Source organism: Hemibagrus wyckioides, linkage group LG01, assembly GCF_019097595.1.
Source record: "Hemibagrus wyckioides isolate EC202008001 linkage group LG01, SWU_Hwy_1.0, whole genome shotgun sequence".
Taxonomy (NCBI): Eukaryota; Metazoa; Chordata; class Actinopteri; order Siluriformes; family Bagridae; genus Hemibagrus; species Hemibagrus wyckioides.
In genome coordinates this window covers 17,671,741-17,695,482 of record NC_080710.1, presented here as the reverse complement: position 1 = coordinate 17,695,482, position 23,742 = coordinate 17,671,741, and the positions used below count along the sequence as shown (strand labels likewise).

Below are 23,742 nucleotides of genomic sequence, written 5' to 3'. Positions count from 1 at the left end.
AAACATTTTTTCCTCCGACTTTTTTCCTATGCACTGCCCTTCCTCACGGACACACTCTCTCTTTTAGCCAATATGATAAGTAAAAGATTAGAGAAAAGATTTTCTTAAAATTATCTTTCTAAAAACAAACAACAATTAGGTGATTAGACTAAGACAATTTTGTTATCTGTCAAATCCTATCCCTCAGTCATCTCTCCTCTATTTTCCAGGAAGGAGGAAATCTAAGACCTCTAAAGACACATGAAGGCAACCAAATGCATCTTCTCAGACTGTTGCCCATGCTGCATCATAGCACAGCATAGCACACTCAGAGGAAAATGCTGTCTGCCCTGTTACGCTTACGCAAGCTCAAAGATAGGACAAGGGAGAAAGGATGCATCCCTCCCACCCAGAGAGCATAGCTAGTTAACACCATGATGCTAGTAATCATAACATGAAATGCATGAAAAGCCACACCCTTATTTAAAATAGTATTTTCTGTTTGTAATTTCAAGTACCGGGGGGTGCACAGGAGAAAAGCACCTACCAAATTACAAAAGCGAAAAGTAATATAAATGTATGTGATAAGAGTATCAATAAGTATATACAGTCAGATTGCACATGCTTGATGAGTAGCTGTTTTATTTCTTCACCCAGCACCGGACATGAGTCTGTACAGGATCCTGAGCACGAGCCGCTTGAAGGACTTGAGTCTATAAATAGAAATGATGGATGGGGATTCCAGGCCGAGTCTCTGCCACAACTCCTACCCCATTTATTCTCCTTAGCACACAGCGACCTATTATCGCTAACGCACTGCATATGCCACAACATTGCTTAAATCCAGAGTGTGGCTGCAGTTATATAGCAAGACAGTGTAATGTAGCTGTGAAGCAGCGGAGCCATGGCTGGTGTTCATACCGTCGCTATAGCCTGCAGTTACGTGCATTGTGTAGAGCATTGAATCCTCTGTACAAGAGCAGACCACATTTTGTCGCAGGTGAAAATTGCCCCCTACACAAGTTTCCTCTGTGCTGCACATGCTCCTGCTCCCCCTTGAGCTGTTTGGAATCACTAAAGCCTGTTAAAGGGACCTTGTACTGGCAAAAAGAGTGTGTAGGTTACACTAGAAATGCAGCTTACAGCAGGGTCATTGATCCGGTGACAGGGAGGATGAGCCTGCACTGTGTGTTGTGGGCACAAAGCCTGAAAAAGTGGGCTGCATTTGGGAGGGGGTTGAAAAAATGTGCCCCCAATTTGCCCCTCTCTCAGGGACCTGGCTGATCTGGCAAGCATGACCGCAACCCCGTTCAAAGCCAGACTGTGTTTCCTGCCTGTTCTACAGTAGCCTTCCTGATCGCTAATTCAGCAGTCGCCTTCCTGGACTAAAGCCCTGGCTTTCAGCCCTCTGCCCCAGTCATGTCTCTCAGCACTCACTCACTCATGCACTCACTCCAAGCCTTCCGTTCATCTGACTAAAGATGGAGGACAGGAGACATCTAGTGCTCAGATTCGGTGCCTGCAGCCAGTTTAGCAGTGAAGGTTATATTCAAAGCTGTAGTAGTCAAAGCAACTGAACAGGACAGATTATCTCAGAAGGTCTAGCTGTATTTATTTTTTCCTGTCTGTCTTTGTGTAGTAAAACCTGATTGGTACAGAGAGACAGGTTTAGAGTGAGATAGTTAGAAGAAGTCTTTCCAGCAGTAGTGATTCACTTTTTCCTAAAAAGGGATGGGCTTTTTGAGACAGCATCCTGTCGCTGTTGTTTTTTGCGGTAATGAACACGCGTTGATGTGGATGAAAGCCGGGCCTGCTGTCTGCACTGGACTGCTCGGGTGGAGTTCTGATGGAGATTTTTTAATGGATGGAGGAGACGGCAGGTGCTGTCGACAGGCTGAGAATCGCTCTGTACTCAAACACGCTTGTCAGTTTCAGTCCATTCGCTCAGCCCCCTGCCGCCTGAGACGGGTCTGCAGTACAGGATTTAGCTCATTAATTTATATAGCCTGGAGTTTTTTACATCTATTTTTACATCACTACCTGAGGCTGTCTTTATCGGCTGTTGTCGAGGTGAGATACGTACTCGTCTCTACAGCTTCCAGAGACCAAAGCATGACCCAAGCAGAGTGGAATGGTGCTTTCGATGCATATACACATCCAGAAATGTGAGAAACTCCTCGCAGACACCAACTACTTACCTACTTACCACACTGCCAAGACTCAAGCTTTACTATTTAAAAGCTTTTATATATTAAAGCTTTTTAAGAAATTACTTACACTGTCCTTTTATTAGGTAAAACCTGTACACTTGCTCATTTTTACAGGTATCTAAACAGCCAATAATATGGCAGCAGCACAATGCATAAGATCACACAGATACAGGTCAGGAGTTTCAGTCCTTGTTCATATCAAACATCAGAATAGAGAAAAAATGTGCTTTCTGGAGGAACAGTACATGGTTTGTGCCAGTTGGGCTGCTCTGAGTATTTCAGAAACTGCTGTTCTCTTGGGATCCAGTTGAGGACTGAAAAAAGACCATATATTTCTTCCAATCTTGTCCAGTTTGGATTAGTCTGAAGCGGACGGTGAATTTATAAGGTGCTTTAGTATGCCTTAAACACTGCAGTGGTGTAAATGTGTAAACATTTTATGTAGCTTTTTTCCTGTTCCTAAGCAACCTCAGGCGGTAGAGCTGTAGTCAAGACAGCCATTGACGAGTCCAATACCAGGACTAGCCAAGCTCGATTAAAGAGCATGTATTAAAGAGATACAAGCTAAAATTGGGCCCAAGTGAAAGCAAGGCTCAGTCAGGATCAAGACCAGATACAATGAAGTCTTTACTTCAACTTCTCTTCAATTTTAACTTGCGTTTCGAGACCAGGCTCAAGTTCTACAACCCTAACCTCAGCTAACAATGTTACACTTTTTCTGAACTGTCTATATTGTCTATTACTTTTAAGCGATGGTTTTTTGGCAGATGAAACAATGGAGAAATAAACCACCAGGAAAAGGAACATATGAATAAATGCTTAGAACATTAAAGTCAACAGTGCAGTGAGAGAGAGAGAGAGAGAGAATGAGAATGTGAGCGTGTTTGAGTGGCAGCTCTTCATGCTCACCCACTCCTCTCATGCATTGTTAATGACTCTGTCAAACCATCAGTAGAAATATTATGACTATCAGCAGTCCCCAAATCAGTGCTGAGCTGCTTTCTCTCTGCCAATTTAAGAACGAGATGAGTTCTTTGGTGTGCGAATTCTTTTATGCTGAGTGATTAGAAGTCAGAAGGATGGTGCTGAAGGAGGCCGTTGTGATGCAGGCTGTGGCCTGACGTTGCTGAACACCAGACATGCTCTGTGTCTTTGTAGTGTCCCTGTGTGTAGTGGGTGTCTTTTCCGCTCTATGCTGTGGAACAGGTAATCAGCGGTGTCTGCTGCGGACTGTTCGGCCCCGGCGTAGTGCATAGGGAGACGATCTCTCTACGGCAAACCATAATCAGGCTTGATCACAGAGCTGATGCGCTGCCACCTTGAATCCAGCATGTGAATAGAGGAGGCTGTCCCTGCCTCGCTTCAACTGAGGATCCTATAACATAGCCTTAATGCTCCCTGACACCTCAAAGTAAACCTTATCTTAAGCATTTCAATTAGAGTGTGCAGCCCCTGCCTTCTGCCTGTTCACACCCGCTCACTGTTTACAACAATACAGACGGACTCACAGACAGACAGATGGCAATAATAATTCAAATGTAATTAAAAATTTGATGTCCTTGTATGAACATTATGCTAATGTATGGTAATGTATATAATGTTGCAGTTCACTACTTTGTAATGTCATTCTACCACAATTATGGCACACAAAATGTGTTTAGAGCAAGGCTATTCATCTTTGTTTATATAGCCCTGTTAAAATCTCAGAGTGGTTGACATACAGAGGACTAAACGGTCAAAAAAATTATTTATAAGGCACAAAATTGATGCGAATAAATCACAAGTGAATTAAGTGTAAATGTATGAGAATTAACCTGTAGCATGAAAACATAATTGAATTGATGTCCCAAGTCTAAGAAGAGGTTTAATGATTTAAAAGCAGTTTCTTAGCTAGCATGCCTACTGTTCTCTGGAACAATATTCTAGAGTTTAGGGCCGACATAAGAAAATAGACTTGAGTTTTGAGACTAGACTTTCCTCAGCTGAGCGGAGACCACAGTATGGGTCAGACAAAAGGGCAATTTCTTTCGTTCTTTTTTTATTTTTCAATGCCCATTCAGCCTCTCCCTCAGGAAAGATGATTCATGCTGTGTCTGATTGTGGTTCCTCACATACATTCACATCATATTTCATAATGGACAACTTCAGATAGCAATCAAGTCAGCTTAACACAGGTTGAAACCAATATCCATTAGTCCTTTCATATTTGACTCACTGGTTTTAATTAATTTTTTGCTTTTTTGGCTTTGAGACAGATATTAGGGTTTTTAGACAGAAATGGCTAGAGAACTTAAAAAAAAGAAAAAGAAAAGTCATGCCTCTCATCTCTCATCAAGTCAAGTATCTCATCAGCAACGCTTTAAATAATGTATTGAATGATGGCCTTTCTTGTGATGGACAAGTGGTACACCAAAAATTTCATACAACTATCAGGCATAACATTATGAGCACTGAGATCTCATCATGGCACCTGTTAGTGGGTGGGATATATTAGGCAGCAAGTGAACATTTTATCCTCAAAGTTGATGTGTTAGAAGCAGAAAAATGGGCAAGCGTAAGGATTTGAGCGAGTTTGACAAGGGCCCAATTGTGATGGCTAGACGACTGGATCAGAGCATCTCCAAAACTGCAGCTCTTGTGGGGTGTTCCCGGTCTGCAGTGGTCAGTATCTTTCAAAAGTGGTCCAAGGAAGGAACAGTGGTGAACCGGCGACAGGGTCATGGGTGGCCAAGGCTCAGTGATGCATGTGGGGAGTGAAGGCTGGCCCGTGTGATCTGATCCAACAGACGAGTTACTGCTGCTCAAACTGATGAAGTTGTTAATGCTGGTTCTGATAGAAAGGTGACAGAATACACAGTGCATGATGGGTCAGGGCTGTTTTGGCAGCAAAAGGGGGACCAACACAATATTAGGCAGGTGGTTATAAAGTTATGCCTGGTCGGTGTTTATTGTTTAATGTTATATACAGCAAGCAGACCCATCATCACATATCACTGATGAAAAAAATGTAAACAAATTGTTGTTGTTGTTGTTGTTGTTGCCTAATTTGCTGTAGTAACTCGCCTCTAAACCAGACTGCAGCTTGATCATATTTTATACTGTAATCTATTTGTACTAGCATGAGGCCACAAAGCACTCCAAGTCTATGATGAAATTTCCATGCTGGAAATTCTTGATTCTTCTATTTGTGCCTACTCTACATTCACCGACCAGTTTATTAGGAACCCCTTACAATCCTTCCACAAGGTGTTTGAAAAATTCATTTGAGATTGTGGTCCATTACCTCAGATAATTGCTGCAGATTTGTCAGCTGCACATTCATGCTGTGAATCTCCTGTTTTTACACACCCCAGTGGTGCGCTATAGGATTCAGATCTGTTGACTGGGCAGGTCAATGGAGTACCCGGAAATTGTCATGCTTGTAGAACCAGTTTGAGATACATTGTGCTTTGTGACATTTTCATGCTTGAAGTGGATGTTGTAAATTGTAAGCAAAAAGGGATGCACCTGATCAGCAGGCAATACTTGGATAGCATGTGGTGTTCGAACAGTCCTCAATTAGTATCATTGAGCCTACTGTGTGCCAAGAAAACATTCTCCACACCATTACACTGCCACTCCCAGCCTGAGCTCTTGACATATGGCATGTTGGCTCCATAGATTCATGCTGTTGAAGCTAAATTCTTTTGAACTTCAACTGTTTGGGTGAGCCTGTGCCTACTCAGATTCCTCTTCCTGCCTGATACCACTGGAACCCAAGGCGTCATGCTGTGCATCCTGAGATGCTTTTCTGCTCACCATGGTCAGAAAGAGTAGTTATTAGAGTCACTGTATCTTTCCTATCAGCTTGAACCAGTGTGGCCATTCTCCTCTCATCTCTCTTGTCAACAGGGTGTTTCTGTCTGCAAAACTGCTGCTCACTGGATGTTTTTGCGCCATTCAGTGGAAACCATAGATGCCTACAAATTAACCATCACATCTGGTATCAGCAACTATGGCATGATCAATTATGATTCCCTATTCCTATGCTTGACTGTCTGATTGGATAGTTGTGTATGAATGTATGAACGAGGTGTACAAGCAGACAAGTGATGAAAAGAAAGATTTGTGTATCATATTTTTATATAATTAGTGTTGTTTGTTGTTCCCTGGCAATAACATCTCCACATCTGAAAGGAAGGCATGCAGTTGGACTAGGGGTGAGCTTGGCTTTCCTGAGCTGGAATTGGCCCGCTGTGTTTATGCCCATTGGCTATGTTCTTCTCTGCAGTGCCTTGACTGTGTCTAAGGCCAATTGAAAGCAGAATGAAGCACTCTCATTACGCTGTAGGAAGGAGCCTGGGGATAAAGATACAGGCAGATAAACAGGTCCTGAGAGACCAACTTGTTAGAAAACAAAAGGTCCAACAAGTAAGCAACAAAAGTAAAGGAGAATCTGTAACCAGGATAAACATCTTACACTTTAGCCATTAATTAACGAACTAAAAACAGAAGCCACAATGGGTGATCTAAAAGTGGTCAGAGCTTTAAAGGAGAGAAAATGGTGTGAATGGCACCATGAAACCTTTCATTAAAAAGCGGAAATAAAACGCTTGACTCCCCAATGGCAAGGAGCAGCTCATTACAGACAGCTTTTTGATTGAGGGTGGATCAGTGCATTGATTATCAGGAAGGGCCATATCCTTGAGGAATTGGGAATAGTCCTCATTAAAGGACGGAGAGGAGAAACTCTTGAAGCAACCCCAAACATAACATAGAAGACGTTTTGGTGAGGCTCATGGAAACACAGAGTCACACTAGGTGCATGAATGCACACAGACACGCGAGTGCAGCGAGATTGCCTTTTGATAGGTCTGTGTTAGTTGGTATTCTGTGTGTGAGCTGATGAAGAAGGAGAGACATATTCTGTCTGCATTTTTTTTCTCTGAAAGCCAATGGGGCCTGGTTGCCATTGACCTCTATTTAGAGTGAGGCAGAAGGAGATAAAAACCTTTTGATGGGGAGGCCATTACTGTCTGCAGAGGTCATGACTCTTGCTGCCAGTCAACACAACACACATCTCAATCACCTCACTCATTAATGCATCCTGTGTGTGGGGATTGCATGGTACTGGCGCACATGAACATGTTACTGGTGATGTTACTGTGTTTTTCTAACACCTGAAAAAGAAAACAGGTTTATTTTTTTCAGCATTTCTTGTAATCAACATCAACAACCTTTGCATTGAGCTGAGTGGGTTGCTAAATCAGGAGATTTCAAATAAGCAGCTTATACGGCTGAATAGTGACAGCAGTTTCCTTTTAATGCATGGATGTTTAATTAATGGCTATAGTTTAGACAATTTAAAATGTTTCAGTTTACTTTCTATCACAGTGTAGTTGGTTTAAACAATTTAAGTGAAATTTCTTTTATTAAATGTTTTTTTTTTTTTAAATTGTAAGGATTTCTGATGTGCTTGTGAGATACATGGCCACATAGCCAGTATACACCTAGATAAACCTGGATAAATCTGTGTGTGTGTGTGTATGAACTCTACAGGTGCAGCGCTCACGGAATAAACAGATGAGGGAGATGTTTCCAGAAGGATTTGGGATCCACCATGCTGGGATGCTGAGGCAGGACCGGACGCTCATGGAGAACATGTTCTCTAAAGGCTACCTAAAGGTCCTGGTGTGCACAGCCACTCTAGCCTGGGGTGTCAACCTACCCGCTCATGCAGTCATCATTAAGGTAAGTCAGATCACTGAATTTAACCCAAGTGAAATATTTTTAAAAATCCAGGTGTCTGTCTGTCTGTCTGTCTATCTCTCTCTCTCTCTCTCTCTCTCTCTCTCACCCTCCCTCACTAATGTGAGACTCTGTGTTTCTGTTTGCAATAGGGCACGCAAATCTACGATGCAAAGAGGGGCGCTATGGTGGATCTGGGCATCCTGGACGTGATGCAGATTTTTGGCCGTGCTGGACGTCCTCAGTTCGATAAATATGGAGAGGGCACCATCATCACCTCACACGACAAGCTGAGCCACTACCTCACCCTCCTCACACAGCAGAACCCTATCGAGAGTCAGTTCCATGCCAGTTTGGCTGATAACCTCAATGCTGAGGTACACACTTAATCAATTCCCATTCCCATAAACAAATTAAAGACAAGTACAACAACTCAGATAGATATTAATTGAACATTTGGATTCAGAGCTTGGGATGTCAAACAGTTCTGTAGTTTCATTTAGTAGTTCTCAAACCCCACATCCCAGAGCTTTGTTAAAGCATAGCCATGATCATTTTATATTACAGTGGTGGAAATCAGAACCAGTTAAAACATTATCAATGTGACTATTATTGTAGTTGTTAGACCATTTAACTGATTACTTGAATTCAGCTGGTTTAATTCAAACATTAATAGCTTAAAAACATCTCACACATTCTAGTTAGAAACTTGTATTCCATAGCATGTGAAGAGAAGGTTAGTGTATGTAGTCATTACCAAGTCTGTTAAACTTAGAAGTAAAAGCTTAATCTCTGTAGGAAAATTCCATGTTCTCCCACATGATGGCAGCATTATCTAATAAGAATAAAAATGTCTCTGCTCTAGAATTATTTAAAAATATCCAGCAGGTGGTGCAATTGAATAATAAGCTACAGCAATTTGCCGTTCCTTTCACAGAAGAGATGAAGTGTCTTATCTGTATTCTCTTATGCATATGCTCTGTTTTGCCCCTCCTAATCAGGTGGCTTTGGGAACTGTGACCAACGTTGATGAAGCCATCAAGTGGATGAGCTACACCTACCTGTATGTACGAATGAGAGCCAATCCTCTTGTTTATGGCATCAACCACAAGGCCTATCAGGTACACACCAGTACCTTCCTCATATTCATCTGGGTCTACCCCAGTGCTCCTCTCTTCCTGTTTATCCAATGGCAGCTCTCAAATGTTTCTCTCTGATATTCCCTCTACAATCGTTCCCACTCAATTCCTTCTTTGTAATGAACACTTAGCTCTTTTCTAGATGGATCCAGGGCTGGAGCTCTACAGGAAAGAGCTAGTAGTTGAAGCAGGGCGGAAGCTGGATAAAGCTCGGATGATCCGCTTTGATGAGAGGACCGGTTATTTTGCTTCCACAGACCTTGGGAGAACAGCCAGCCACTTCTACATAAAATATAACACAATTGAGGTATAGTAGTAAATTGCACACTTTCTCCACATCCTCTGTACCATGTGTTCACTTGCAGTCAACAAGTCGCTTGTTATAGTTTGTCACTTGTGGCCGTGCAGAAACACAATGCACTGTTCAGCAGTATTTTAAGATCTGATGAGAAACAGAGATAACTATTTATAGTTTTTAAAGCACACTTGTTAAACAGATAATAAACACCGCACTAATCAGTGTATAATAAGTGTAAATAATGCACTCACTTTAAAAAGTGCTAGGCTTTATACTAGATTTGTTGATGAAGTACATTCACCAGCCAGCCATCTCTGCCACTTCCTTCCAAGTGCTGTTTTTCATTTATGTTTCCATACGCATTTAATGAGGGGTTATATATCAAAGGATAAGACGAAGCAACTGTAATAAGCTTTTCTTCCTTTTTTGTGTGTCGAAGAGTAAATGGAATTTAATTGCATTCTCCAGAAACAAGTCTAGTCTTTCTCAATGCAAATTTGCATGCATGAAATACTATTATAATATACTGGAAGGAAGCTATTCAAGAAAGACTATTTCAGACCCTTTTAATTTATTGCCACACAGACATGTGACACATCCATGTTCAAAAACCCATGTCCTGGCTGTCAGAGATCTCTGCCGTCTGTACGTCTGTTTTTAGGCTTAATATTGAACTATTTTAACTGACAAATAAATTGATTAGATATGAAAACAAGGTCAAGGTCACATCTTCAATAGTTCCCTTCCTGTTTGACGTATATCTTAAGAGTATTTGAGTGATGATGATAATAAGGAGAAGACATGTTGGTAGTGGACTTTTAATGTTATTGTGTTACTTGTAAGAATTGAAACCATGTTTTGTTTCGAATTGCTTATTGATTTGTTATGTTTTCACAGACGTTCAACGATCTGTTCAATGCTCAGAAAACCGAAGCTGACATTCTGAGTATTGTCTCTAAAGCAGAGGAATTTGAGCAGGTTAAGGTAAGAGGCCACATTGCACTAACAGCTGGAGGGATCTGATTTAAGAGAACGTGTCTGAAGTACAGCTTTCACTCATGCCTTATGTGCCTTCACGTGAAGTGTTGTGGCTAACGGCCTTGTGCTGCGCCGCAGGTACGAGACGAGGAGCTGGAGGAACTGGAGCAGTTGTTGTGTTCCTTTTGTGAACTGCCAGCAGCTGGAGGAGTAGAGAACGGCTACGGCAAGATCAACATACTGTTGCAGACCTACATCGGACGCGGCGAGGTGGACAGCTTCTCCCTCATCTCTGACCTGTCTTATGTGGCTCAGGTAACACACACACTGATGGAGATATATGGCATAGTATATCTTCCTTGCATCCATGAATTTTTTGACAAAAACTGAAATGAAAAGCATCTAGAGTGTATTATCAATACTGTTTTAATAATCTTATTGATACCTTTTTGTGAAAAATGGAGCTAAGATAAGTGACTGACTAAAAACACTGGATTATCCAGGTAATCTTGTAAAATACTAATTATTGCACAATTATTATCCATGTTATAATTTTCTACTCAAAATCGCAAGGGTGTGAATAAACCTGTGAATAAACGTGTGAATGATCATATGAATGAACGTGTGAATGGTTCCCTGTGAAAGACTGGCTTCCCATCCAGGGTGTATTTTTGCCTCATGTTCAGTGTTTTACTAAAGATGAATGAATGGATAATGAACAGTTGGTTAATGGAGATGAATGAATGGATAAAACTTCTCAATTCTCAGAGTCAGAGTAACGTTTTAAGCAGTTACGCCTTAATGCCACATCTGACTAAAGAAGAGGAAATATTTATACGGACACGGATTTTATTTCTTTCCTTGTGAGATTGTTGTATTGTACACAAACTGTCAAAATGATGTATAATTTTTACAATCATTTTTACAATATATTTTCTTGGAGTAATTTTTGTGATATGATCTAGGACATTAACTTAAGCAAAGCCAAAAGCTCAGATGACAGATACAGATCAGATTCGCAACTGAAATCTTTCCAGAAGCATTTTTTCTTTGCGTTTGCATGAACATCCTCGTGTACATTTAACCCGAACATCAGCTACATGTTACATTCCGTCAGAACTGGGGTAATATAAACAGTTAATGTGATCTATGATTGGATCGAATTTATATGTTTTGACAAAAATCTTTGCATGAAGGCATTAGCAGTAATTGAGAGGCCTTTGTGTAGCGTGTCTGCTTCCCATTCTACGTCTTCACATCCTCTGCTGAAGCCATCTCTCCAGCTCTTTTTTGCGGTAACTGGTTCCATGTGGCCGAATAGTTGAAATAGTTCAAGCAAATTCCCTCTTTGCTCCTAATTCGGCTGATTTCAGCTGAACTCCCGGAGATCCTGCAAAAGCCGTCACTGTGGACTGAAACATATCTAATTTTAAATCCAGGTTCTCCCTGATGTTTCTTCCTGCGATTGCGCCCACATTCACACGGGCAAGATGTACATTTGGTGGGGGAGAAATTGAAAGCAGGAACTTGAGGCCTATTTAATAGATTAACAAAAGAAATAGCTTTTTATCTAAAATGTATACAGTGAACTTTTTGAACAAATATCTGCACAGTGAATAATCACAGTAATTGATGGAATGGTAATTGAACTCTTATCCTGTGGAATTTCCTGCATTGGCCCTTATTTGACAAAATGATTTCTGTTACTCATCTCACGAAAGAATTTTTTTGTAATGTTTTTGCTTTTGTTTTTGTGAGTTGCTGTGGTACAGTAAAACCGCACCAAATTATTGTGTGTGTGTTTTTTTTTAAACCTCTTTGATAACCTTTTTGTGTGGTTAAGTGTTTTCAAATTACACACATGGACCCAGATGATCTCAAATACCAGTGATAAACATGCGGTTGTGGTTATAAATCTCACAGGAATCCTGATAACAGAAGGTTTTGCAAGCTTTTTTCTCAACCTAAATAGTTGTATAAACTGTATGATGCACATCATATAAATGTTAGGGTTGTTCTGAATACAAAATCTGTGACTAGGTTTATCCAAAGATTATACCACGCTTTCATTTGAGTGCTTGACTTTCTTATCGTTTTAGTGACTGTTAAAAGCTTAAGCAGGAGCTTCCTGGCGGATGAACATCTGGACCCCCAACACATATGCCCGCCCACACACGTACATGCAACAGCTGGCCTGGCTTATCGATCAGATCCGTCAAACCAGAAATATTCCATTCAATTTCTATCAGACTGTACATGTTATTTATAGATCACCTCTTATAATCAATATAAACTTTCTATATAAAAACAAGCCTTTAGGCATCAGTGTATGTATGTATGGATTGCTAAAGAACTTTAAAAAAAGTTTTATGTAAAGGATCCAAATTCGAACCCCTATTTTGACCTCTTCATCAAGCATGCTGTTGGATTGTGTAGGAAACTGTAGTAAGATTGCTGTTTATGTGTTGTGTCTAGAATGCTGCACGTATCATGAGGGCTCTGTTTGAGATCGCTCTGAGGAAGCGCTGGCCAGCCATGACCTACAGGCTGCTCAGTCTATGCAAGGTAATTGATAAGCGACTATGGGGATGGGCACACCCCCTGCGCCAGTTCGCCACGCTGCCTCCCACTGTGCTGTCCAGGCTGGAGGAGAAGAATCTCACTGTGGACAAGCTTAAAGATATGCGCAAAGATGAGATAGGTGAGTGGGCTCAATCATTTTGAACGATCTGGATGCCCTTGAGGATTTTTCCCACCTTTTTTTCCCCCCCTGAACCCTACCCCTTTTGTGAGTATTAGAGTTGTTGCTTTTTTTGGGGGGACACAGATGCAGTCTGAGCAGCGAGAAGTGATCACAGCTTCACCTGAAAACGTTGCTCTGGGATTCACTTTAAGTGAACTCTAGTTAGGCCAGCACCATGTGTGAAAGTGATTCACTCCCAGGGCTGGCCATCAAATTGCGTGACTGGTTCAACTCGCTGCTTGTTGAGCGGTGTTGTGTGGTCTGCAGATTAAATAGAATGCCTTTTTTTTTGGAGCAAATATAGAGAGAGGAAAAAAAGACATATAACTCAAGTGACTCATAAAAACCAAAAGAATCATTTTCATCCTGTCTCAGCAAGCAGCTTTGAAGTGTTGACAGTGTTGAACAAACGACAAGAAACACTAATTAAATACATAAACACCGTGTAAATAAGCAATAAGTGTTACAAACCTATTATCACCCGTTTTGTGAGGATTTCACACACAGCAATAGTGTCGTGTACAATTCCAGTCAATCTGCAGTTCAGGAAGAATTGTGTGAAATTTTGTGTGAAAATAATGATCCTTTGGTGTTGGGGACATGTGTGAATCCTCACGTAAACATGTGATTGATTATCTCTGACCTGTGCTGTTTCAGATAAAAGCCTTATAAGCGTAAGGGAGAGACCTAAAGAGCTGCTGCGTGTTTCTGGTTACAGGTCACATGTTACACCATGTGAATATTGGCTTGAAGGTGAAACAGTGTGTCCACCAGCTTCCTGCCATTCTGATGGAAGCTACCATTCAGCCGATCACACGAACCGTATTGCGCGTGCGCCTCACCATCACCCCCGACTTCAGGTGGAATGACCAGGTAACTATAGCAACCGCAGCTCAGATGGAAAATAATGACTCCTTTGTCTTTGACGTGTGTCTTTGACTATATTCCACAAAGATGCAAGCAGAAAACCTTGAAACATTTTAAGCATTACTGGAAATGACATGCAGGTATAAACCCGTGCGCACACGCACACACATACACACACACACACACACACAGAGTTATGTGATTTAGCATTTTGCGTTAAATCTAAGCCTTTTGTATTCTACAGTTTATTATGATTATCTTTGTACTTTAGGGGGTTTTTTATGTCTGTTGAAATGCATGATGAATGTTTCTAGTAATTAACTTAAGTACTGTCCAATGTTTGATCATAATTATTAATGACGTATTAAAACAATAGATTATTTAATTCAGTACACACCTTACTGAATAATGCTGTGTTTACTGTTAACCAAAACATCACAGTTGTTGCAGAATCTACACATTGCACTATTTGCCTGAAAGAACACACACACACACACACACATCCTGGCTTAGGGAAGCTTAAGAGAAGCCTAATCTGTCCATTCCTCTCCTGTGTGTAAGATCACAGGGGCTTGAATGGCTGAAACCTGCTGCTATTGTTCTGTGGAGTGGCAAAGGAGGGGGCAAAAGTGGGAGGGAGGGAGAGAGAGAAAGAGAGAGGTAGTGAGCCCCAGATGGACCCTGTGTCTTTCTTATGCTGCAGTCGGGCTCCTCCACCTTATAGAAGCTTTCTTCAGCTCTATGGCCAGCATCTGGGCCCTGAATCCATCCCTCGCTCTGATCTCTCCTTCCTCACCAATGCAGCACAGCATTGCAGCATTCTCTGTTAAATCCCACTGAACTGATTCTGTCTAACTATCTATCTAACTGTCTGTCTATCTATCTATCTATCTATCTATCTATCTATCTATCTATCTATCTATCTATCTATCTATCTATCTATCTATTTATCTATCTATCTATTTAATTTTATTTTTTTCCTCTGATTGTTGAAATTATAGGTGAGCAGTATGGTAAATATATCGATAATCAATAATATCACGGTCATTTATTTTTCAGTTAAATAAATCATATAGTGACACTGCATCACAGATCATTTCCGGGAATCAAGTGTTACACTAGATTAGACGGCAGCATATCTGATAGATTATTAGTTTTTATTGTGTTGTTTTCCAAATTTGTATGGACTTCACAAAACATGAGACTAATAACAACTAAGAATTACTTTAAAAAAGACATTATGAACTTAGATAATGTAAAGCTTTCTATAAGAATGTTTCTATTTGCATATACAAACTTAAGGCGTCTCGGGTGGTCATTGTTTTGTAACAGTACCTTCAGGACAGATTACTTTGTGCTTTCCGGGTCCCAAGTAAGCTGAAAGCTGTGTCTTAGTTGCCATCTTCAAGAGGAAAGAGAGAGGCTGAGGATGAGTATTTATAGCTACTAGAACATAAGTTTCAACAATTAATTTACATATGTTCAACAATAAATATATAAAAGTATAATGTGTCTTGCTGTAAATTGTTACACAATCTTCTTCTATCACTCAACACCTGTCATGTTTATGTTCCTTGCTTTGTTTGCATGTCACTTACTTTTTGCTTCTTTACTTTCTTTAATTTTAACTTCTTCAGTGTTCTTCACTCTCAGTTCTAACTTTCTTCTCTAATGGACGTTAATCAGAAACACATTATGACAGTTGACTAGCTGTCATAATGTCAGAGATCTTTATTGCAAAAACGACTCGAAGGCAACAGCATGTGCATGTGCACTGTCCGTGTGGCGTGCCTGAACTCTCGGCTCTTGGCCGACTCCAGACGTACGTGTGAATCCCGCTGCAGCGAGTCTGTTGCTTTTGAAAACAAACACACTTCATTAAATAGCAGCTGCTCAGGACTTCACTTCTCCTGTGAGTTCAGAGTCTCCTGAGTCTTTTTCACACTCACAAACTTTCCATCTGACCCATTCAGACCTCTTAATAGTGCTGTCGTAGATCTTTCTCTCGCTTTCATTTTCACCCTGAGAATACAGGCTGTTAACTTGGAAGTGGACTTGTATCATGATTCTAAATTCTTCTGACATTTTCCAAGCAAGAATATTCACCCTGCTAGAGCTGTCCGTCTTCCACGTGAGCGCTCAATCTGAGTCAGACTGTTGAAATTTGCAGACTGAAATTTTCATATTAAGCAATGTGGATCTGTCTAATCAATCACCACAACTTAACTCCATGCCATATCCATACCTGCTTATTTTCAACATGACTTACACTCTCTCACTACAGGAACTGATAGAAAGGCCCAGGAGAGGATTAGGACCAGATTAGTGCTGAGCTTTAGTCGAGCCCCAGCTGGAATAGGAGGTCTTTGTAGCACCATTGAGAAGGGATGACTGAATCAGGAAGATGAACGCTTGTGTCCGATTAGCGGTGCATGCTTGGCTCTTGGGAGAGTTGTAACAGAACACCCCAAGCTTAGCGGTGATCCCAGTGCAAACGTACACACAGCAGCTCTGCAAACCTCTTCAGACACAAAGCACTCCGTTCGCTGCGTGTACTCTGGGATTCTAATAAGAGTGTTTTTTTATTCAGAGGCTTGTAATTTTTCCCAAATGGATGGATATCATTCACAAACTCATTACAGGGTTATGTATGTATACAGTATTGTTTTCACTCAACTCTCATTAGTGACAACTGTGCAGGAAGACAGCACACACACAGTCACACTAACTCTTTCTGCAGAAATGCCCTTGGCTCCCAGTGAAACAAAGAACACTGTCATATTGCTGACATTTCTTCCAAAGCTTATGACATTCTTCGTGGTTATGTGTCCGTCCCTCAGGTGCATGGCTCGGTTGGAGAGCCGTGGTGGCTGTGGGTGGAGGATCCCGTCAACGACCACATTTATCACTCGGAGTATTTCCTCCTTCAGAAGAAACAGGTTAGCATTCACAAAGTCATCTACATTTTCTTCTTTACTCATTTGTCAGATGCTTTTATCTAAAGTGACTTTAACTTAACCCTATCAGCTGAGCTACTTTTGCCTAGGTTTCAATCTCACCTAGATTCTGTAGATTTGTGTCTTCTCTGAGCAACTGCTGTAATTATAAAGACTTGTCCATGTTTATCCCAATACTCTTTTTTTTCCCCTCTTCCATGTTACATGACTTTTCTCTTGCAGTTGCCATATTTGGGACTAAATGTATGGTTTTGCTGCTTAACACCGTGTTAGTGTTGAAAGACTAAGGAATAAACGCTAATAATACAACAAAGTTTGTTAAAAAAAACCCACTATATTCTGCTTACCTAGGAAGTGGGTAGTTGGAGCCCGGAATGATGTCATTTTTAACCTCCAGGAATAAACCTTGACGCCTCAAATTTTGTCTTTTGTTACCCAGTTAGCCAGCAAACTGTGATGAGTGATGTACTGTATATTTTTCTCCTCAAAACAATGACTTGTACAATCAAAGTTATAGATTCAGCCAAGCGAATGTGTCTGGATGTTGACTTGCGCATATACACCAGTAACTCACTTAAAAGTAGGAAGTGCAGCTTTGTTTACTTCTGGTGCTGTACACAACCATGTTTATTTGACATCAATCCTTGCACTCGTAAGGAACTCGTAATAGAGAAGATTACCCAGAGTTCCAGAGTAGGAATTTCGTTTTCTTTGGCTTTTCCTGGTTGGAGTTTACAACTACTACTTGAATGCAGCAGTAGACTCTTATCCTTATGTACTTCGGCCCGACAGACTGACTCCATTTAAACTGACAGAAAAAAACAACAACAAATGTGTGCTTTACTAGAATAGTTATCCGATATCCAACCTCTCTTTGTTCTCTCTTCTCTGTCTTCTCTTTTTGTCATTAATGGGAAGGTTTGTCAGTATCAGCGAACTAATTGACTTTTTCTAATCTTAGTTTTAAGATAAACTTCATATTCTTCATATAGCATCTTAAGCTAGATAGCAGTGAGCCAGACAGCATCTACAGCACCACTGCTTTTTATGATGTATTATACATAGTCAGTTGTATTAGGGCAGTTGTGTATTGGTATAAATGAAAACCAAAAAATCTTAATGAAGCACAGACACCATAACATTTATGCAGTCGGTCCTCTATTTGGTGATGGTGATTACACAGTGCGACATGAAATGCAAGGATACTCTCATGATATATAATCCCACTATCCCGTGGCACCTAGATGAGGTTGGGTTTCCTATTGGGTCTGGTTCCTCACAAGGTTTCTTCTTTATGTCTTCTCAGGCAGTTTTCCCTTGTTACTCTTTTTCCTTGTTACACCTCTGGTTTGGTCTTTATGGATCTAAACCTACAGCCAGATTTCTGTAAAGCTGTCTTTTGATTATGTGTATTGGGAAAAAAAGCGCTATACAAATACAATAGTTAATTGAGTCGATTTGAATTGTTAATGTAAATTTTAGTCAATATCAGTGTAGAGAACTCAATTGGAAATGTATATTTATGTTTGTAGATGATGAGAGGAAATTTTTTATGAGAGATATTTGTAATTATTGTCACCTCAGAATAATGTTGGCTCACCTTAATGATGCAAGCCACTGTTTCAGAGTAATGACGTATATAGTTCTCATTTCTTTCTCTTTCTCCCTCAGGTGGTGAGTGATGAGCCTCAGCAGGTGGTGTTCACCATCCCGATCTTTGAGCCCATGCCATCACAGTACTACATCCGTGCTGTGTCAGACCGCTGGCTGGGGTCTGAGGCCGTGTGTATCATCAACTTCCAGCACCTCATTCTACCTGAAAGACACCCTCCACACACAGGTGTGTATGGTACAGATGCACACAGAAATACACATATGTAGAGTAAATTTCTACACCAACTTTGGTGATTTTTATTTTTAATATTTGGAATTTGGATTTTGTTCTTTGTTCTCTACACATCTATCTACAGAGCTCCTGGATCTACAGCCACTGCCCGTGACAGCATTGGGTAACAGGGAGTATGAAAGTCTATATAAGTTCACCCATTACAATCCCATTCAGACGCAAATCTTCCACACACTGTACCACACTGACACCAACGTGCTGCTCGGAGCACCAACCGGCTCCGGAAAAACTATCGCCGCAGAGATGGCTATCTTCAGAGTTTTCAACAAGTACCCTACTGCAAAGGTTTGTATTTTCTGTAATGTTCATTGCTGTCATTTGTCTGTGTTTGTGAGTGTATCAACACCAGAATGATCAGCATTGTTGGTTTAATTAAACGACAAAGGTTATGGAATATGTCTCCGAAGCGTAACCTCACACTGAAAGTTTGAGTGAGATCTTTCCAGATAGCACACATACGTCAACACACGCATGACTTACATCTCAACAATGTCATAACAGCCTTTGTTTGCTAATTGTCAGGGCAAATTAATCTTCTACTTTTAGCTATTCATGAGGATGATGTATGAATTAAACCCATCAGTCTTGAAAGGCAGCATCTTATCTTGGTAATGCTATAGGGTTCACCCTTTAGTTTAATAATGTCAGTGAAATTAAAAAGGTTGGTAATATTGGTAAATACAATCTGACAGCAGCTTCTATGACATGCACGTTCTGACATTAGCTTTCTCCTGTCACAAAGATTTATTATTACAGTAAATACTTCGATAAGGAAAAGTAGGTTTTGTTTGGTGAGATAAAGCTACTTCAGCACAAAGACATTTTTCTTAATGATTTTTTTTTTCTTTTATACTTAACTTTACCAAGGGTACCAATAATGTTGGAGTTAAATGTAGTATCAGTTTAATAGCTAAAATTATTGACTATTAAAGAGCTGTAATTTCAAATACCTAAATCCTTGTATTCTACTCTATCCACTTTAAGATTGTAATGAGACTCTAAACTAGTGCTTTAATAAAGATAAAAATAGTAACTGTAGGATTGTTTTGCAAGTTATGAGCAAATATAGATTTCTCTTAATTTGTATTAGTGTTAATACACTTAATACTTAATCAGCTATAAGACAGTTGTATCTTCTGCTATTTTACCTATTTCCTTATTCCCCAGTTTTCTAATAATATTTTCTAATTTTAAACTATTTCATTTCTATCCTTTTCTTGACATTGAGCCAGAAATGTTAATAAAGGTTGTTTGAATCTTTATGACTGACATTGGGGGGTGTAAATACCATGATATCATGTATACTGTACATCATGGTGCATATCTGAGAAATTGCTGGCTTTGACATGATGCTTTTGCCATACGTCTGTGTTTTATAGGTGGTGTACATTGCTCCTCTGAAAGCACTGGTCAGGGAGAGGATTGAAGACTGGAAAGTCCGGATAGAGGAGAAGCTTGGGCGGAAGTGAGTTATGAGACAGATATCCGTAGACCAACCCTGCCTGATGATCGTTCTCTTCTTAATTCATCTGTCTGGCTTTTTCCCCCCATCTCTGTTACTTCCTTTGCTCCTCTGTAGGGTGGTAGAGCTGACGGGTGATGTGACTCCGGACATGCGGGCCATAGCGCAGGCTGATTTGATTGTCACTACTCCAGAGAAGTGGGATGGAGTCAGCCGCAGCTGGCAAAATCGCAGCTATGTTCAGAAAGTGGCCATCCTTATTATTGATGAAATCCACTTGCTCGGTAAATACATAGATCTGACAACCTTCTGCTTTTAGAATGTAATAAAAAAAAAATCTGTTTGAGTATCAATCTAAACATTTTTTGTTTAAGAATTTTACTTATGACACTCTTCCACTTAATACTGAAACTCCTCAAAGCCATACTGCTTTTTATTTATATTATCTTGTTTTTGCATAGGGGAGGACAGAGGGCCTGTTCTGGAGGTCATTGTATCAAGGACAAATTTCATCTCATCCCACACCTCCAAGACTGTGCGAGTGGTTGGTCTTTCCACTGCACTCGCCAACGCGCGAGACCTCGCAGACTGGCTGGGCATCGGACAGGTGAGCTCTCTAGTGCAAGTAACACAACCATTCATTGTTTTTGTTGTATTGAAGTGGCTGTGTTTTTGCCTTTTTTTCTAAGACACTAGTCTTAGTCTTAGTCTTATTACTTCCTTAGTCACACAATCCTAAAAGTTATTTATAAGAATGTGTCTGTGTAGTTTTTTTCTTCTTTTTTTTTTTTTATTTAGTTTTTATTGACATTCCAACTCTATATTGTTAATATAGTGTTAGCAACACTCCATCGTGTTCAAACAGTCTGGCTTCCACCACAACCTATGTGTGCATGCAGGCGCTTGTGTGTGCGTTTCTGAATTCACAACCTAATGTATCAGGGTGGGCAGCAGTAGTTATGTAAACGCTGTTTGACAGTTAGTGGCAGGAGGGGGGCAAAGGATCTCTATAAATCTGCCTGCTGCTGTTTGGACTGGGTCACAGCATTACCTGACCAATCCATTATCCAGCCCTTTAAATATGTGCACACACGCACCCAGGCCTGTGCCACTTGTGGGAGAGCAGGGCTCTGGGACAGGAGACAATGACGAGCTGTAATTACCCAGATGGGCCACACAGTCAGGCACACAGCCAGCTGCTCACGCCATCTTTCTTTCTTTCTTTCTCTCTCTCTCTCTCTCTCTCTCTCTCTCTGTCACTCCATCAGGTGGGATTGTTTAATTTCCGGCCTTCAGTTCGTCCAGTCCCACTGGAGGTGCACATTCAAGGTTTCCCTGGGCAGCACTACTGTCCCCGCATGGCCAGCATGAACAAACCCGCCTTTCAAGGTACAGTACATCAGTCCCTCTATTTGCCACATGCAAGCAAAAACCAGTATAGATTTAGGGATCCTGAGTAGGGCAGCAGAAAAGTGATCGAAAGTTCGAATCCCCATGATGCCACAGACATCCGTGGCTGGGAGCCAAGGGAGCAAAATTGGCATACTTTCTCTCCCCTGTCGAACACAGTGACACTAGCTAATCAAGGGTGGTTTTAAACTCATGTATGGAGAAGAGAGTAGATAGCACTTTCCTCCTATTGTATCATTGCAGAAGTAATGATTGGCAGCAGTTGGCTCACATGTCTTTGAGGAATGTCAGTCTTGGTGTATGATATTGAAGAGCTGACTGGTGAGTGAAAAATTGACAGATGAACAAAGTGGGGAGAAAATGGAGAGAAGAAAAAACAATATCAGCTTTATGTCTAATCACTGTTACTGTGAAGTAATGTGTCACACACTCATCTTTTCCACTATAAATTTTTTTTCTTTTTAGCTATCCGGAGCCATTCCCCTGCCAAGCCAGTCCTGATATTTGTGTCATCAAGGCGGCAGACGCGTCTCACTGCGCTCGATCTGATCGCATTTTTGGCTACAGAGGATGACCCGAAACAATGGTTACACCAGGATGAGAGAGAGGTCAGAATGATCTGTAGTACTAAACTGGGACTGTTCTTAAAGAAAAGACTTTACCATATGAGCTTCACTGAGTTCCATAAAGCCTTATACACATTACTGACATCATTAAACATGCTGCAAACTGTACACATTAAATATCAGTAGGTCCACTGACAAAAAAAAGGACAGCCCTACCCCAGCCTCTCATTTCTTTTTACTTTACTTTTTTTTTTTTTTTTTTTTTAGCACATAATGTCTTCCTCTGCTTACTAACCCCTCAGTTCTCCATCCCTGATCTCCTGAGGCTAGATATGATGGAAGTTCCTTGTGGAAGTTCCTTTAGGAAGTGTTTTCCTAAAGCTGTGGTTTTACTGTGATTACATAGTCAGCTCAGACTGACATTAGCTGGTGTCATCTCCGAGTAAATGTCTTGTGCATACTTTTGGATCTGCTCGAGATGTGAGCAAACAGCTTCTTTGGTTCCTCGAGTACAAATGTATGCTAATATTGTCATAGCACTCAATGACGGACCTGCTGGAAAAATGTTGCGCTGGTCTACTAGCAGTCAGCCTCTCGCAGTCAAAACAAGGAAGCAACCTGTGGCGGGTGACGTCGTTGTTACACTCAGCTATGTACATGCAGACAAATGCACATCCTCACAAAGCCACATACAGTTTGTTTAAGTGTGCATTCACTTATTAGTGTGTTTAAAGTTACAGCATATACACTAAGGCGGATGTGATGCTAGAACTATTTTTAGCAGCGTATTATCTTACCGGCTATTTCGTTAATTTCACCTGCCTTGTTAGTTAGGTTTGTGGGTGTGGAGTGAGAGACTGTAACCTCAGAACAGCTGCTGTTTGGATATTTTTGGTTGCTGCTTGTGGCAGTGACACTATATCGTTGCAGATCTCAGTGTGTAATGTCCACTATACAAATATTATCTGCTCGACAGTGGTATTGTGGAATGAGGATGGAATAACACACCACATAGCAGCAACTCCTTACACAATGTCCATATATGGTAGACGTACCTGATAAAATGGCCAGTAAACATGTGAAGTGTCTAATTAACTGTCGCCTAAACATACTGCTCTTTTCTTAGTGCTCACCTGCTGATGTAATAAAAGACACATTTATCGTTGAAACCAGGATCTAGTTTAACAATGTGGCAAACAAGGATCCCTTTTTTCCATTTTTCCCTGTACTTCACATGGTTATATTGAATTCTCCACCTGTGGACTGCTGTTGATTACCTTCTGTGATCTGTGAATATTCTCATGTCAAGCAACAAAATGACAAGTGACAACTGGCAGATTCAATACAGTATTTTAGTTGCCGTCTACGTGTGAGACATTGCAGCGATTATGAGGGCGGTGTGCTGCAAGCTGTGTGTGTGTGTCCATTCTCCAACTCCTACAGTGTAAAGGACGAGCCGCCCTATAAAGCTTTTTTTATGAGTACAATTCCGTTTCCTGT

General features: G+C 40.8%; 1 protein-coding gene across 2 annotated transcripts in view; it reads left to right on the top strand.

Moving 5' to 3' along the window:
- The window catches only part of ascc3 (activating signal cointegrator 1 complex subunit 3), a 153,874-nt gene that overhangs the window by 105,864 nt on the left and 24,268 nt on the right, over window positions 1–23,742 (top strand). For both annotated transcript variants that reach the window (XM_058393115.1, XM_058393122.1), the window contains exons 15-30: window positions 7,728–7,919; window positions 8,069–8,293; window positions 8,918–9,037; window positions 9,198–9,362; window positions 10,251–10,337; window positions 10,470–10,646; window positions 12,807–13,032; window positions 13,793–13,947; window positions 16,782–16,880; window positions 18,570–18,738; window positions 18,869–19,089; window positions 20,184–20,269; window positions 20,384–20,550; window positions 20,728–20,873; window positions 21,535–21,655; window positions 22,142–22,284. In XM_058393115.1, the coding sequence (XP_058249098.1) occupies window positions 7,728–7,919; window positions 8,069–8,293; window positions 8,918–9,037; window positions 9,198–9,362; window positions 10,251–10,337; window positions 10,470–10,646; window positions 12,807–13,032; window positions 13,793–13,947; window positions 16,782–16,880; window positions 18,570–18,738; window positions 18,869–19,089; window positions 20,184–20,269; window positions 20,384–20,550; window positions 20,728–20,873; window positions 21,535–21,655; window positions 22,142–22,284 (2,499 nt within the window). The remainder of the gene's footprint in view (window positions 1–7,727; window positions 7,920–8,068; window positions 8,294–8,917; window positions 9,038–9,197; window positions 9,363–10,250; window positions 10,338–10,469; window positions 10,647–12,806; window positions 13,033–13,792; window positions 13,948–16,781; window positions 16,881–18,569; window positions 18,739–18,868; window positions 19,090–20,183; window positions 20,270–20,383; window positions 20,551–20,727; window positions 20,874–21,534; window positions 21,656–22,141; window positions 22,285–23,742) is intronic.